Below are 16,306 nucleotides of genomic sequence, written 5' to 3'. Positions count from 1 at the left end.
ATAGATATATTTACCCCTTCTACACCTCCTAGTTAAAAATGAGTGCAATCATGTGCCATGACTTGTATGGGAAAATAAAAATACCTTCTGGCTTCTAGAACAGACATATTTTTCAAAGTTTGTACTGGAGCACGTATATAAACACAAAATAAAGTGTGTGAGCCTTTCAGTTATTCAGAAAGGAAGTGGGAAGGGTTGGTAGTGCTACCTTTAGGGATGTTACACATGTGAAACTATAGGAGAGGTGTTTACTTCAACAGTCATTTCAAAACTTAAATTTACTCTTTCTAGAAAAACTGGAATATTTCTAGGTCAAGGCTTCTCATTCCACCCATTTACACAAGCTATTATCACAAGCATGTATAGCCATCTTCTGAAAGGAAGAGTTTTAGAGAAGATTGCACTCATTACACAAACACAGGCAAGGGTGAAAAAATTATTATTTCATTCAAGCATTATGAGTGACAAGAAGAGGAGTATTTATGTAAAAAAGCTTTCTACCTCCAAGTCGACTCTGCAGCCCTCTGCAGTTGAGTAGTATGAACAGCATGAATACAATGACTGATTTTGGATTCAATCAATCCATACATTATGTAAATGTATATTTACATTAAAAAGTTAACGACTTCCTCCTTATGTGTGTAAATTTGCTGTTATATTATTTCAAATATGTATCAAAGATACATGCTATATATTATAGTTACATGATATTAATGAATATTACACATAATGCATTACATGACTGTTATAGTACATTAAATCATTTCACTTCTCATTCTTTAAATAAAACTTCTGCTTGACCCAAGCTCTCAGCATAACTTACTGAGTGACAGTGGCCACATACACATTTAGTGTGAGCAGAAAATTGTTTTCTTGTTGTGTATTGAAAGTCTCCCTTAGCACTCCCAACACCTTTTGAAATACTACAGAATTACCACTTGCATCTCAAAGAATCAACATTCCTTTCAAAATACAGATATTTTGAGTAAATCCTGAGGTATCCCACACAAACCAGAGTCAGCAAAAGAGGAAACACAAGACTGAGGCAGCTGACATGAAAAAAGATATTTTAAAGACATTTTCCCACTCTACCACAGCAGTGATTTTTGAGTAACCAATACTAGGACTATAATGAAAAAATATCTCAGAAACTCCATTGATGAACTGGTTTTAGGGTGTAAAATACTGTGGGAGGCAACTGGACTCATAATCCTACACAGATGAACAAACTGCTTGAATAACTGACTTTTGATAATACCAAATATTTTCCTCTGGAACTCAGATCCATACCTTATTTTTCATAAATTTCCTTACAGATCAAGTAATTCTCCATCACCTCTTCCTATGTGTGTAATAGAGAGATCATTTGAGAATACCCATAATAAAACATGTAGGCAAATGTTTATTTTGCTCTATCTGAGCAACTTTGTCTTGAATGTCAAAAATCCCTTAGGCCAAGTAGCTAAGGACCAATAAATAGATCTATGTCAACTCTTATCCCTCACTGCTCAGTGAGAAATGTTCAATGCCATGAAGTCTGAGAATAAAGCAATGTAATTATTTATTTTTTTTTGCTGTTAACCCAATGACAAGTAGGATAAACTTGAAAGACTCTTCCCTCAAAGAATTATTTGCATTCAGACCTCTTTGAAAAGACTTTGAGGAATGTGCTGTACCAAGCCATCTCAGACACCGTTTGACCCAGACATATTACTATATTTCTGTGACACAGTACTCAACATCTCTGATACCATGGAATGGACTTTATCTGGTATTTCCTGCATGCACACACACACAGAGACAACAAATCTATATCAGGCAAATGTGTATTGTCAGAAAGATTAACAAGATTAATGACCTCAAGTTGAGCCAGAGGAGGTTCAGACTGGATATTAGGAGATTCAGGAGAAAGAGCTGAATTCTTTCTGCATCTCCATAGGTACAACCATGGGAACCTTAATAAAACACATTTCAATAGGACAGAATAATACGTAAATAGCAACTAAACCTTAATGTCACCTCACCCACTTGGAACCCCACATGCTACTACTCTCCAGAAGATTGCCAGGGGCATTCTGTGTACAAAAAGCTGACATTTTGCCTTTTCCTGGCACTACAGATCTATGGCTTCCATCTCTCCATGTCATGCAGAGCTTTCGTGCTGGGCAACAAGTCTGTCAAGGTTTAGATCCAGCTGGTACCAACCAGGCCCCCACTCACCCACCCTCCATCCCCACTGTGGGACAGGGAGGAGAAAATCCACCAAGGGTTCCTTCATTGAGACACAGATGGGGAGGTTTGCATTCCACAGTTATGGTAATGAGCAAATACCAGACAGACTCAGCTTGGGAAGGGAAAAAGCGTAATTTAATCTACAAGGAGAAAGAGAAAACATGGACAGAACTGTTGCCCGTAGCCAAAACACAAACCAACAGAGTCAGTTTATGCGGTGCTTTATTCAGGGCCCGGGAAGCCTGAGGACTAGCGTCCAAAGTCAGGGTTCCGAAGACCCTCGTTTTTGGTTCAGCTTTTATACTTTTTTTCATTACAGGCCACGTACAGAGTTACATAAATTTTAGTCACAAACAGTCACATAGATCATGCAGATAACAATAGACAAACAGTCACATAGATCTTACAAATAACAATAGATAGTCATCTCTTAAACTGTAAATCCACGGTTTACCATTTCAGCTGTCATTACCACCTGGCCCACCACCTGGATACAATATTTCATCTTGATCTTTGGTATATGGCATCAGTTTGCTTAACTATTTCTCCTTTTGATTAATGTTTTTGCTGATGGGGTCAACACACTCCTTATTCTCCTTTGATCATTGTTCTTGTAAGGGTTAGCTCATTCTTAACTAGTTACTTATTTCCAGAGTTTTAGTCTACCCGAGCCCCTTCTAACTCTTAATTTGTCCATTTTAAAATTTTACAACCAATATTATTTTATTTCTACTATAAACTGCAACAGAACTTAATAACTCCTTCCACCCCTCCTGAGCCCAAATGGCTTCACTGCCACCTCCCCTCAGGGCACAGGGGATGGGCAGGGGGGGTTCAGGGTCAGTTCCCCACACGGTGTTTCTGCTGCTCCTTCCTCCTCAGGGGAGGACTCCTCAAGTTCTTCTCCTGCTCCAACACAGGAGAGTCCTTCAGGAACCCCTGGGACCTGAGTCCCTCCCATGGGGTGCAGTCCCTCAGGAACTGCTCCAGCCCGGGCTGCCCACAGAGTCACAGCTGCTTCAGGAACAGTCGCCTCCTCTGACACGGGCTCCTCCATGGCTGCAGAGCCACACCTGACCCACTCTGTGATTCCTCAGGGGCTCTAAATACACTTCTGCCCCTCCATTTCCTCCTTCCTCACTGAGCTTGGGGTCTTTGCTCTGGCATTGCTCACACATCCTCCTCTCTCTTGCTCTGCACGTCCCTTTCTTTTTTATGTTTGCAGTTTAGTTTTCACTTTCTTGAATACCCTGCTTCCAGGTGCTCAGCCTGAAAATGGGAGAGATTCCAGCAGCTTGTCAGAGACTTTCCTCGCATCCAAAACACCACCAATCCAATACAAAGTCCTCTTTCTATACCGTTTTCTCAGGAAAAAAAAAAAAACAACCAACCAAAAAACATTCTTAATTTCCAGGGTTTCCTACACTGGGTAGCATTCCAACCAGTGCGCCCTCGGGGCCCAATCCCAGTTCGTGTGTGCATGCCAGTTTTTCATTACATGAAAAGATCCAGCGGAGCTCCTGGGAGGAGGAGGAGTCCAGAGGAGGCCATGAAGATGATCCCAGGGCTGGAAAACCTTCAGGTTTGTACAGCCTGGAGAAGAGAGGGCTCTGAGGTGACATTAGAGCACTTTCCAGTATGTAGAGGGAGGGACTTCTGACAAGGGTCTGGCGTGATAGCATGAGGGGAAATGTCTTTAAACTGGAAGAGAGGAGACTTAGGTTAAGAGATTAGGAAGAAGTTCTTTGCTGTGAGGGTGAAGTGAGCCCCTGGCCCAGAGGAGCTGCGGCTGCCCCATCCCTGGCAGTGTTGAAGGGCAGCTTGGAGCAACCTGGGCTGGTGGGAGATATTATCATTAGACGACCTCTAAGACCATTTCCAACGCAAACCCTTCCACGATTCTATGGATAATAGAATCCAGCAGAATGCAGCTCGGAGCAGCGTCCCACCCCCACGCTGAAGCACTTCCCCCATGACCTGCTCCAGCTGACCCAGCATCCCTTTCCCTTCCCCTCCCGCACCCCAAATCTGCCGCTGTATTCAGCCCCTACAACCCCTTCTCCACCTCAGGAAAACCCCTTCCCACATAAAGCGGCCGCCCACCCCTCAGCCTTTTCCCCTCCCGCTCTTTTCCCCACCCTTTCCAGCCGAACTACAAGTCCCGGGATGCTCGGCGGCAGCCGCCCCTATGAAGGTGATGATGGGGGGCGGGATTGGTGAGGCAGTTGCAGTTGCCGCCATGTTCCACAGCAGCACGCAATGGCGGCACTGGACCTTCCGCAGCGAGGAGGAGCTGGCGCGGTGCCGGGCCGATGCCAACCGCAAGTTTCGCTCCAAAGTGGTGGCGAGCGGGAAGGTGCGGAGCCGGGAGGTGGGGGTTGCCGTGAGGAGATGGAGGAGCGGGGCGGGGGAGAACAGAACAGTGGCCATTGAGGCCGCCTCCCTGAGGGGAGTAGCTGGGGAGGGCTGAGGTAAGGGGTGGTGGTGGGGGGGAAGGGATGCCGGAGCGCAGCCCCTGAATCAGGCTCTGCTTTGCTGACCTCCAGGTCCAGCAGGCTGACTCAGTCCTTCTGGAACCCCACGAGGAGCTGGCGATATGCAAGTACTACGAGAAGCGGCTGCTGGACTTCTGCGCCGTCTTCAAGCCGGCCATGCCGAGATCCGTGGTGGTAGGCAGCGGCGGTGCCCGCTCGGTGTCACCGAGCTGCTTAGGGGATGGGCGGTGACGGAGATGAAGGCTTTGCCCCCTCTGTGTCTCTCTCCTCTTGGTCTGTGTTTCAGGGTGGTTTTTTTTTTTTCCCCCCTGGGCAGCACAGCCGTTTCAAAAAAAAAAAACAAACACACGAGTGAACTTCTTGTCTTCATCCGTTTCGTGTGGCTCTTTTACACGGCTTTTAACCGGTTGGGTTCAGCAGAATTGTTTGGGTTGGTAAAGACTTGCTAAGAGTGCCAGCTGTTAACAATATCAACCATTAACCTCACTGTACCCAGTCTGGTGCTAAATCGTGAACCTCAGCACCACCTCTGTACCTCTTTTAAACACCTCCAGGGATGGTGGTTCAGTCACTTCCCAGGGCAGTCTGTTCCAGTGCTTGATAGCCCTTCCAGTGAAGAATTTTCTTATAGTAGACAATCTGAACCTCCCTTAGTGCAGCTTGAGGCCACTTATTTTGGTGCTTATATGGGAGACTGACACCCCCTGGTGCCAACTCACTTCCAGGGAGCTGTAGAGAATGAGAAGTTCTCCCTTCAGCCTCCTTTTCTCCAGGATGAACGCTGCTGGTTCCCTCTGATGCTTCTCATGATGCTTGTGTCCCAGACCCTTCACCAACCACTTTACCCTTCTCTGGACACACTCCAGCCCCTCCATGTTCTCCTTGTATTGAGGGCCCCAGATCTGACCACAGGATTTGAAGTGCAGCTCACCAGTGCCAGGTACAGAGGCACAGTCACTTCCCTGCTCCTGCTGGCCACATTGTTGTGGATACAAGCCAAGATGCTGTTGACTTTCTTGGACACTTTCTGGACACATCCTGGCTCATAATCAGGTATCAAGCAATACCTTTTCAAGTCGTTTTCCATGGGGCACTTTCCAGCCTTTCTTCCCTAAGCCTGGGAGTGGTTGTGACCCAATGCAGGATTTAGTTTATGTTTAACCACAAAGCAAGCTGGTTCAAGCACCTGTAGTGGCAGTAAACTAACCTACAAAAGAAAAAATAATTCTTTGAAGCAACTTCTCTGTAAGGCAGAAGAGTGAGATTCAGAACACAGTGGGGGCTTACAGCAGGAGCAGGGAATAACAGTGTGCTTCTTTTGTCATTTAGCTTATTAAGATGTATAACCCAGATTGTCCCTTGTCAGTCTATAATGGAGCAACAGATAATCAAACTGCCATTTCTTGAGGCTCTTGCAGGCATGAATGTGTTGAGACTTTAAAATTTTTCATGACATGGCATTGTGTGCATCTTCATGTCTTCTGTATGTCTGCACTATATGTTCAAACTTCCCAGTTTTGTGGCACTACTTTTTCTTTTTTTTTAAATTAATTTTTGCTTCTGTACTTACTTTTTTTTTTTTTTTTTTAAATTTAGGGAACAGCTTGCATGTATTTTAAACGCTTTTACCTCAATAACTCAGTGATGGAGTATCATCCTCGGGTCATAATGTGAGTTATCATCACAGCTGGAGTTTTTCTATCAAGTTGAACATTACGGGTTTTAATCTTTATATCTGTTAAGACTTGAAAAAAACAAGAAAGGAAATCTGAGACCCTAAAGACAAAATATGGTCACTTTGAGTGTCCATTTGTAAAAGCTTGCTGTGTTCATACAGAACGTGAGTGTTTAAAAATAGATATTTTTAGAACAGAACTCTGTATAATAAGATGGATACTAAATGACAGTTGTTTTCCCTTTTTGCCCCTATCCAAGGCTCACATGTGCATTTTTGGCCTGTAAAGTAGATGAATTTAATGTGTCCAGTGCACAGTTTGTTGGGAATCTTCGAGAAAGCCCTGTTGGACAGGAGAAGGCTCTTGAACAAATACTGGAATATGAACTACTACTTATTCAACAGCTGAACTTCCATCTTATCGTCCACAATCCCTACAGACCATTTGAGGGATTTCTAATTGATTTGAAGGTAGTATTTTTTTTTATATGCTACATACTCTGTGTACTAACATAATGCAAATCCTGGTTTCTGTTAGAAACCTTTCCTTGTGCCTGTGGTATTAACAGATATAGTTTCTAAAGTGATAGGCAGGTATCTAAAAGGAAGCCAGTTTACTTGTGGTTTTCAGGAATGGGAAGGTGGCCTGCTACTTTTCAGCTGTGCAAAATATTGTTGAATATTTGTGAGCTCAGGAACCAGAAGATGAGGAGCAGCTACTCACTTCCCTCTGTACTTGCTTTCTAGACTCGTTATCCAGCACTGGAGAATCCTGAACTTTTGAGGAAAGCTGCTGATGACTTCCTCAGTCGAGTGGCTCTGACAGATGCATACCTGCTCTTCACTCCCTCACAGATAGCTCTCACTGCCATATTTTCTAGTGGTTCAAGAGCAGGAATTAATATGGAAAGGTAAGTCTTTTCATTATAGATGAGATTTCAGCAGTGTATTTGCCACTTGTATAAAGTGGTTTTGTTCTAGACATCCTTTAGGGGTATAGTGCATATTTGCTGGTTGCTGACACTTTTGCATGGTAAGTGTCTTCCAAAACTTTTGGTACTGTGGGTTCTTAAGATGGGGATTTTTCTATTTTCAAAAAGTAGATGATAAGTGCAATTAGTTGGTGTCTGTTTTTTATATTCCTTTGCAAGAAGGAAGAAAAAATTCAAACTGGTGACCTTGCCCTAGCACAAACATGCACACCAGAAGCACTGGATTTTTAGACTCATCCTGAAGAGTGGAATGAAGAAAGTGGGAATAGAGTAGCAACTGAGAGCATGAGACCCCTAAGAATCACTAAAAGAAAAAAAAAGATTTTGAAGTCATCAGAGGTTAGAGTCAAGCCAGATTGTACTGAATAGATGGCTGCTAGGCATGTGAAAACTAAGTGCAGTATTTGGCTGGTACAACTATAAAATTTCCATAGGAAACAGACTGTTGATAAGGTGCTTTTTTTAAATCAAGCTCTTTTTTCTTTTCTGTGGTCTAGCCACTGGTGTTTGCAAAGGCATTATCAAGCACTTTGATATCACTGTTGAAAGCATGGCTTGGTTCTTCTGAAAGACAAAACAACTTCAGAAAAACAGCTGAGACAGTTGCTGTAAATAGCTGTATCTGGAGTGTTTTAATGTCAAGATGCTCCATGTCCTTTTGTATCTGGATTCTTAAAACCTACAGGCACAAGAGCTGATTGCAGATCCAAACAACTCTTTTTAAAGGAGCTTTTCTTCCACCTGCCCTAAAAAAAGCTCTTCTGAAAGAATGAGGCAGTGTGGGAGTATCCTCTACAAGGTTCCCTGTCCCCTCAGAATAGTTCAGGTGCTTCCTAGAGCTTGAAACATTCTGCTCTCATTCCTGAATTCACATTCTGTCCTGCTTATGACAAAATTCAGAAAAGCATGCTTGCAAAAAGAATGAAAATAATTTTTAGATAATGTGTGAATGTAAACTTTATCTTTCAATATTAATGAAGAGCTCAAGTCTTTTGTTACCTGGCCTGCACTGTGCAGTTGCTGCAACCTTGTCAGTCACTGTTTCATGAGAGAACCTCATGCTGCAGCTCCACTCTTGTGGACCTCTGAGTGCAAAGGTGGGACAGGACATGGAAACTCTGAAAACCCATAGCTCCCAGGATGTCAGCCTCCAGGTCAGTCTTGGAAAAGTTAAAGCTTCAGGAAAAAATAGGCACCACTTGCTAATAGGTGACTTCAAATTAATCTTCAGGTCTGGTTTCATCATGAATTAAATACTGCTCTTAAATCGAGCTCTATAAGAGCAGTGATGCAGATAGCAATTAACCATCTTGATGGTGGCTGGTGCCTCAGTTTGGGAGCTGCAAATGACAGAGCTCTGTATGTCTGTATATAAAGTAAGTTGGAAGTTAACACAGACTGAGATAATTTGTAGTCTTTGGATTTTTTTTAGCTTATCCATAAGTACGTTTTCCAGGATGGGATAAAACTTTTTGTTTACTTGGTGATGATCACTGCTCATGTGTGTTGAGGTTTTACCCAAGTGGTGTGTGTGTGTATTAATGTTCTCACTAAAAGGAAGTTTGAATCTCTGAGGAAAGAGGAAGAAGCCCACAGACTCTTAGAAGATATCATGTAGGATTTGCTTTCAGCTGCCAAAACGAGCAGTTCCTTCCTGCAAGATACTCTTCTGCAGTATTTACTTTCCCAGCAATAGTGTGATGCTAGTTCACAGAATCTTAAACATAAGTTGACTTAGCTACTTACAAATGTTTAATTCTGCATTGTTGGTACTTCAGTTCTTTATGTGGCAGGGGAATGCTTCTGTCATATTGCTACAGAAGGATGCTACAAGTGATAATTTGCTTTTTCATCACTACAGCATTTTTGTAACCAAAGTGTTCTCCCTAAGTCTAATCATAAAGCTCTAACAGTTGTGAATAAGAGACAATACACATTTTTTTAACTAGTGGTGTCACAAATAATTATCAGGTGTTATGAATGGTCTCTTCCATGTCTCTGCAGTTATTTGTCAGAGAGCCTCATGACAGAAGAAAAGACATCTGTAGACAAGCTACTGGATATGATGAAATGTAAGTAAACCTTGGAAAAATATGATACACACTGTTGCTAAAAGAAGATATTTTTTTTCCAAACAAAAACTTTTAGCAGAACAGTATGCTTCAAGTGGTTTTCTTCACCACAGGGCAGGGCTGGCATAAGGTAAATAAAACCCTGGTAGTAGAATGAACTGGGGTGTGGGTAAATTGAGATTTTTCTATGGAACAAACAGGTTAAATTGAAATGCAAAGAACCTGATGCTTCTCAAAAGGTGTTACTGTCAGTTAGGTGCTAGCAATGGACTCAAAAGAAAGAGAACTGTTTTGGTAATTAGTTACTGATTTTTGTAGGTCAGGATGAAATGCCTCTTTTTACAGTCACTGACTTCAAAATTACAGCTTCTGGCAAAAGCCTGCACGTAGCTACTTCTGCCACCAGAGGGTATATTTTCTAAGCCAAGTGATGAGTGTTAAAGAGTGTGCCAGGATTTATACCTCAATTCTGGTTTGCAGTGGTGAAGAGCTTGATGTTTAGGTTTGCTGGTGTGATATGTAGATAAAATTATCAATGGTTTCGCTAAGAAAATAAGGAATACAGAACACTGATTATTACCTTTTCTTTAATTAAATAAAAAGGCAGTGATAGAAAATTTCCAGTAGGTTATCAGTTATTTAATGCTTTAAGCTAATACATATAAAATGGGAGAGTGATAGCATTAAAATTCCATCCCTGTGACTAATCTGACTTCAGTAGTGAGTGTACCAAGCAAGCCTACAAGGGTCTGCAAATTAAATTTAAATTGACTTTATACAAATTAGGATGCTCTTTCCTTTATAATTCTGCTAACAAATTCAGTCTTCAGGTTTCCATTGCTGAGTTGTAAAGTGAATGCTGATACTGCTTATTCTTCACCTGTATTATTCTGGAAGGTAGCTCTTCCCTAAACATATGATGACTGGGAGAAGAATTTGAAGCATCTGTAAATGACTGGCTTTACAGGTGGTAGAAGGAAAAGTCTTGTTTCTTGCAGGGTAGCTGTAAATTTTTTTGCATTCTTAGCAGTCTGTCCTTTTTTAAAACTGAGGTACAGTGCTGAATGCAGAAAGTACCCGTGTTTCTTTGAAGAAGAATAATGTGGATTCTACATCATTATGTTTACCTTGAGTAAATCCAGCAACTTGTGTCATTTTAGTAATTTGTGCTCAGCTTCTGCTGGACCTTGATGCTCTTTAGAATTAATTCTCAGATGTAAGGTGATACTTAAGTCTTTCATATGTGATCCTTGATCCTCTAAAGTGTGAGTGCTCTGTGTGTGTTGAAAAGTTTTATAAGCAAGCAGTTTGGGAGCTAGGATGGAGTTAATACTTTGAACCTCTAGTTCTGTTTTGTTTTGGTTTTCTTGTTTGGTTTTTTTCCCTTGGAAAAAGCTGCTTGAAAATGTATACTGTGCTCTTGTTACAATGAGGGTAAACCGTGGGTTTATGCTTAAGTATGATGGATAAGCAGTAACAGTAGCTGTACTTTTGACTGATAAGCTTTGGTAATTCAGAAAGTACAGCAGAAATTATGTAATGTGCTTAGGGCTTATGCTGCTGCCATTGCAGGCATGAGAAATCTCATAAAGAAATATGAACTGCCAAGGCCTGAAGAGGTGACTGCTCTAAAGCAGAAATTAGAGAAGTGCCACAGCCCGGAGCTTTCACTTAATACAAACCCGTAAGTAGATACACTTTGATACATTTATCTCCCTTTTTTTATTGCTGTAGAAACACCAGCTTTCCCTGGTTTGTGTTGAGTGACTGGAAATGAAAACATTTAAATGTACACACCAGGATGTTTGTTCACCTGCTTCCTATGTGGAGTGGAGGACCAAGACTCAAAGCAGTGCTTTCAGCAGTACATAAATACACTCTTGTGTGCTGATTGGCACTGCAAGCTGTAGTACTAATCATTGTGTAACACAGAACTAGAATCCCAGGAGGTATGTAAGGTCATGCCACTGGATGTCCTATGTAATGAGAATAAAGGCCTGTAAAATCACATGATTAAAACAAGAATTGTGTAATGAGGTTTTCTGGAGTCTTATGTGGATTTTTCTTTTCTGCCCTTTTCACTTCAGTACCCACTGTGCAATTCCAGCAAGCTGCTGGTTGAGGCTTCAATAGTTTATATGACAAATATGCCCCTAAACTAGTTTTATGCTCAAATAAGGGGACTGTGACCTAAAACCTAAACATTTTCCCTTTTTTTTCCTGGATGGGGGTTAGGAAGAAGAGGCGGGGATATGAAGATGATGAGTATGTTGTAAAGAAACCTAAAATGGATGAGGTCAGTAAAACTATTGTACTTGTTTTTCCACTCTTAACTGCCAAGACAGAAGTATCACAGTAACTGAGACAGACTTCTCCATCTGTTAATATTCTTTTATCTGTTGCTCAGAAAGAATATTTTTCAACTTTTTTTTTTTTTTTAATGAGACAGAGTTCATACTATCCTGCTCTTGGGAGTGTGCTTAAATATCCCAATCTATTATGGAACATCCTTCCTGCTGTTTTCTATGCTTTTACTTTTCTATCAAGCCATTGTTTAACCACAGAACACAGCAGAGATGAGTTCTTAATTCCAGCAGGTGAAATTCCATTATGCCACTGAGGGGAAGTAGCTGTTAAAGTGAGATTTGGAATAGTGTGATGAAAGGTTTTGGAAAGCAAGGAACTGAACACTTGAGGAGAAACTGCACCTCTACAGGTGGAAACTCACTCCTCAGGATGTGGGTGAGATAAATGAGTACATGTTGAAATATACTTCCAAATCAGTCTTTTTTCACAGAAGTTTTACGTGATGGTTTTTCTGCTGGCCAGCGACTCTGAAACTGCTTTCATGTACTTTGTTTGGCTTGCACAAAGCAGAAGTCAGCTGCTGGACTAAATTTCTGTGTCAATTTGCTAGCAAGGCTTTCATAAATTACAGATGGGTAGCTGGTACTTCAGGTTGTAAGATTTAAGTATAAATGAGGTGGAGGATAGACTGAGAAGTGTGACTCAACAGAAAACAGAGTTAAGTTTATCCTTCAGGTCTGAACCTTTTAGAGCTTGCATTTTTAACACTGACTGCAAGTGTTAGTAGTGAACAGCTTCTGATAAAGGAATAGCTTTGTGAAGAACACTGTTTAACTGGACTTCTCTTAATACTGTACATCCTGATAGCCTTAACAAACCTTAAGTATGGTATTTAGAGAAATGGTATTCAGAAAATAACTTGCTAACAGCAACAGGTTGTTGCCTGTCAAAATCTCAATGCAAAATGAAGGATTTTTTCTGGCTTCAGGAGTCTTGCTGTTGTAAGTTATCATAGGGTGATGCTGTAACATCAAACTAGAAAAGGGATTATATCAACATCATTACAATAAAGTCGGGCTTGAAATGTGTTCTTACAAAGTGTGGAACCTGAAGCAGATTTTATCACCACTTTTTAATGCTGAAAAAACTTCTGACTTCTGTTTGCACCAAATGCCAGTTGTAAAATGTGCACTGACATCAGCAGCTCTAACAAACCTGCTCATAACTTCACTTTCTCACAAAATGATGTGAGAGAACAGCTTCAAGCTCTTCTTCCCCACCCTAGTTTAGTCAGAAGGGGCTCATAGATTAATTATGCTGCTGTGGTTTGAGGCAGTTTTGACTTTTGGGTTTCTTCAGAATTTGTATTCACAGTTCTTTTTACAGAGAATAAACTGGTTAGAGAAATTCAAAATAAGCTTTTGCACAATTCTAACAGCTGCTGAGACTTTGGATTTTTACATTGTGAGGTTTCTTGCAGAAATCTCTAGATAGTTGCCAATAATAAAGAAGCATGGGCTAAATAAACCTCTGACAGGTGCTGCTAAAATGAGAGTGTCTCTATGACTGCAGGAGTAGACATTGATAACTAGCTTTAAGGTTAAAGGGTTAGTCATGGCTACTTAAAATACTTTTTCAGTCTTTCTGCATAGCTGTTAAGTATTAAATCCTGGCTACAAAGAGCATAGATTTTTTTTGTGGGGACGGTGCCTTGCAGAAGTATGAAGCACAGTTCAGGCTTTCAGTCCCGTTGTGGAATTAGCCACCATTTACTAAAATAAGTAAAAAATTAAAAGTCTTCCCTTCGATTGATTTACTTAACCAAGTTATTTATTGCTTTAACTCCCTGCACAACACACTGAGCACACAGGGTAATAAAGTTTAGAGTGGTGGTGGGGGCATGCAGGAAATGCTTTAAATTAACCCAGGCATCTGAAGTGCCAGCAGACGAGGACACGTTTTAAGAAGCTCCTCTAGCTGTGCTGATGTGTAGCAGTGGGAACAGCAGAAATCCAGATTGTGAGGAGTCTAAGGAAAGGAAATACCCTTTCATGTTGCTCAGCAGTTCCTGGGGGCTGCTGAAAGGGAACTTAACAAACATGCATTTTGTCAAGTCACTGCTGGGTAGGCCTTTAATGAATTCTGATTTCCAGGTTGAGCAAACCTTGGTCATTAACAGGGCTGACAGTAGCTGTTAAAAGCTGAACTGAGTGTGCAAGATCTGCATGGTCGGGTGTCATGGGGGAAATGCTCATCTGCAGAGTAATATGGATGAGAACTAAGTTTAAAAACAATTTAAATGTGCTATTTAAGTCTGTTACTTAATTAGCAGACAGCTCAGGGGTGTGAGAAGTTACCCGTGGTTCTTAAATTCACATGTGGCAGAAGTTGCTGTGAGAGCACATGCAGTGTAAGAGGGACTTAAAGTCCACTGTGGAACTGACCCCCTGCTTTCTTCCCTTCCATTAGGAAGAGTGGACAGATGATGATCTTGTGGATACTGTGTGACTGAGGGGAGATGGAATCCTGACACTGCAGAAAACTATTGTTGGGTGTCAAGTATGAACCTGCCTGCTGCAGGTTCCTTACTGTCACAAGGTATTTATTCTGTCACTTTTTTGTATCTTTGCAATAAAGCATTTTACTTACCAGAAATAACTGGTTGTAGTTCTGTTAAACCTTGATCCATTCAAGGTCAGGACATTAACAAGAAATGTTTGTTTGAAATCTGTCACTCAGGGTTTTTGTGAGGGGGCAGTTTGAGGTGTGACTGAGTGTGGGATTACAGCGTGGCAGTCGTGGGTGTTTGATAATATAAATTATTAATAGATAAACATAAGCAGGAGACAAATGGGGTAACACACCCAGAGCAGGATGTGCTCCCCTCTTCCCCAGCTTGGCATTGAACCAACTGCAAAACGGCAACTGTGTCTGTAACACTTGATACAACTGGAAAGCTCTTCTCAAACCTATTGAGGCTGCAGCAGGATGTTCTACAAGGTGGAAACTTACTTAATAATCACACTTCTGTGAGTTCTTTAGAGTATTTCTAAAATCTTCCTAAGTAGTTAAATGTCTTCCAGACCTGGAACCAAGTGTATTTCCTGTTCATATCCCATTTTAGAATATCAGCACTTTGACAGTACACACACACCTAAAAGCGACTCTGGGAGCTTCCTACTTCCATTCTCCTCACTGCATTTTGTATGTAATACAGGAGTAACCAGACAAATCTCTTCTCAAAAGTTTGCATTTTTACCATGTTACACTCCAGTAACACACCCATCCAACTTAATACACAAAATAACCCACTTGATTTTTTGATAAACCCTTCTATTCCAGGCTGCTTGGCTGACTAGTCAGGGAGGAGAAGCAGCTATCACAATTTCACTCCAGAACAACCTGACACAGTTGACACAACACCTTCATAACCAAGTGTGACTTTGTAACAGAGTTTTAGCTGGGTGCTGACTTTCTGAAATGGTTGGAAGCAACAGGCAGCGCACTCAGCAGTGGCTCATCACAGACACAAAAGTTACAGACTGTGACCCGTGTCACCAAGTGGTATAGAATAGAGAACAGAAAAAAAGATTGATAATTACCTTTTCCCATGAGGTAGGTTTAATTGCAAGTGTTAGTTTTATGGGATGATATCAAGAATTCAGCAGTACCAAGGGTACTACTTGTGACACCTGGGAGCTCTGGGCTACAACACTGGGCACCCACCACCTTCAAGCAAGCTGCCCCAGGGCAGCACAGCCAGAGCTGACCCCAAACCCAGCAAATGTCCCCTGATGTTACAGCAAAGATAAAGTCACCATTTGGTGTCACCCTGATGGAAAGAATTGACAGGAGATACAGTCTGGTCGTTCTCATGGTATAATAGAGTCAGTGAATCTCAGAGTCCTCTAATTCCTTACCAGATTACAAATAGAGATGCTGAAATACCCTCTAAATCTGTTTTTCTTTTTTTAAACAGTTTTAATGGGTATTTTGATCCCCCCCCCTTGAGAGATATGTACAAATTAAGGTATATGGACAAGGTCATGATGTTCTGCAAGGTTTATGCTAAAAAAGTGACACTACATGAACATGTCAAAGTACATCATGTGTGCAGACACTAAAAAAAATTTCCACAGCAGCCAAAGTTATCCAGTTTCCAGAAAGTGAATCTGCAGCTTGATTTATTTAAAAAAACCCTTTTCACTTATAAAAATAATATTTATGCTAAACTTACAGTACACAAAAGACCAACCAATACATATTTTATAAAATGGTTTAATGAATGCATGCATGTCTGATACAATGATCAATAAATTTACTGAATTCAAATTATTTACTGTTGTAAACATTTTACAAAAGCATTGTGATTTATCTGGATATACAGTTCCTGATGGAAGAACTATTCAGACTGAATCAGTGGCACATCAAAAAAATAAAGCTGACAAGACACATTCTGCATATTCTCTTTCAACATGATTCCAGCAAGAGAAACAGCATGGTATAAAAAAGTGTAAAGATTGTTCCTACCAT

The 16,306-nt window shown here is 41.2% G+C and overlaps 1 protein-coding gene across 2 annotated transcripts; it reads left to right on the top strand.

Moving 5' to 3' along the window:
- The first annotated feature begins 4,354 nt into the window (after positions 1-4,354).
- Positions 4,355-14,421, top strand: CCNH (cyclin H). Of its 2 annotated transcripts, XM_030467849.1 has the most exons (9): positions 4,358-4,588; positions 4,779-4,901; positions 6,324-6,397; positions 6,663-6,873; positions 7,150-7,313; positions 9,399-9,466; positions 11,039-11,150; positions 11,702-11,762; positions 14,243-14,421. In XM_030467849.1, the coding sequence occupies exons 1-9, from the start codon at positions 4,421-4,423 to the stop codon at positions 14,279-14,281; spliced, it is 1,020 nt and encodes a 339-aa protein (XP_030323709.1). In that variant the 5' UTR covers positions 4,358-4,420; the 3' UTR covers positions 14,282-14,421. The 2 variants fall into 2 exon arrangements, with proteins under 2 accessions (XP_008490370.2, XP_030323709.1); XM_008492148.2 differs by lacking the exon at positions 4,779-4,901 and having other exon boundaries at positions 4,355-4,588.
- The last annotated feature ends 1,885 nt before the right edge of the window (positions 14,422-16,306 follow it).

Source organism: Calypte anna, chromosome Z (assembly GCF_003957555.1).
Source record: "Calypte anna isolate BGI_N300 chromosome Z, bCalAnn1_v1.p, whole genome shotgun sequence".
In the NCBI taxonomy this organism is placed as follows: domain Eukaryota; kingdom Metazoa; phylum Chordata; class Aves; order Apodiformes; family Trochilidae; genus Calypte; species Calypte anna.
The sequence above is the reverse complement of the archived record's forward strand: the minus strand, read 5'-3'. Positions and strand labels throughout refer to the sequence as shown.

Coding starts and splice junctions, on each gene's coding strand:
- CCNH (XM_030467849.1), top strand. CDS start 4,421: ATGAAGGTGATGATGGGGGGCGGGATTGGTGAGGCAGTTGCAGTTGCC. Junction 6,398..6,662: donor TATCATCCTCGGGTCATAAT/GTGAGTTATCAT, acceptor CCCCTATCCAAG/GCTCACATGTGCATTTTTGG. Junction 6,874..7,149: donor GATTTCTAATTGATTTGAAG/GTAGTATTTTTT, acceptor CTTGCTTTCTAG/ACTCGTTATCCAGCACTGGA.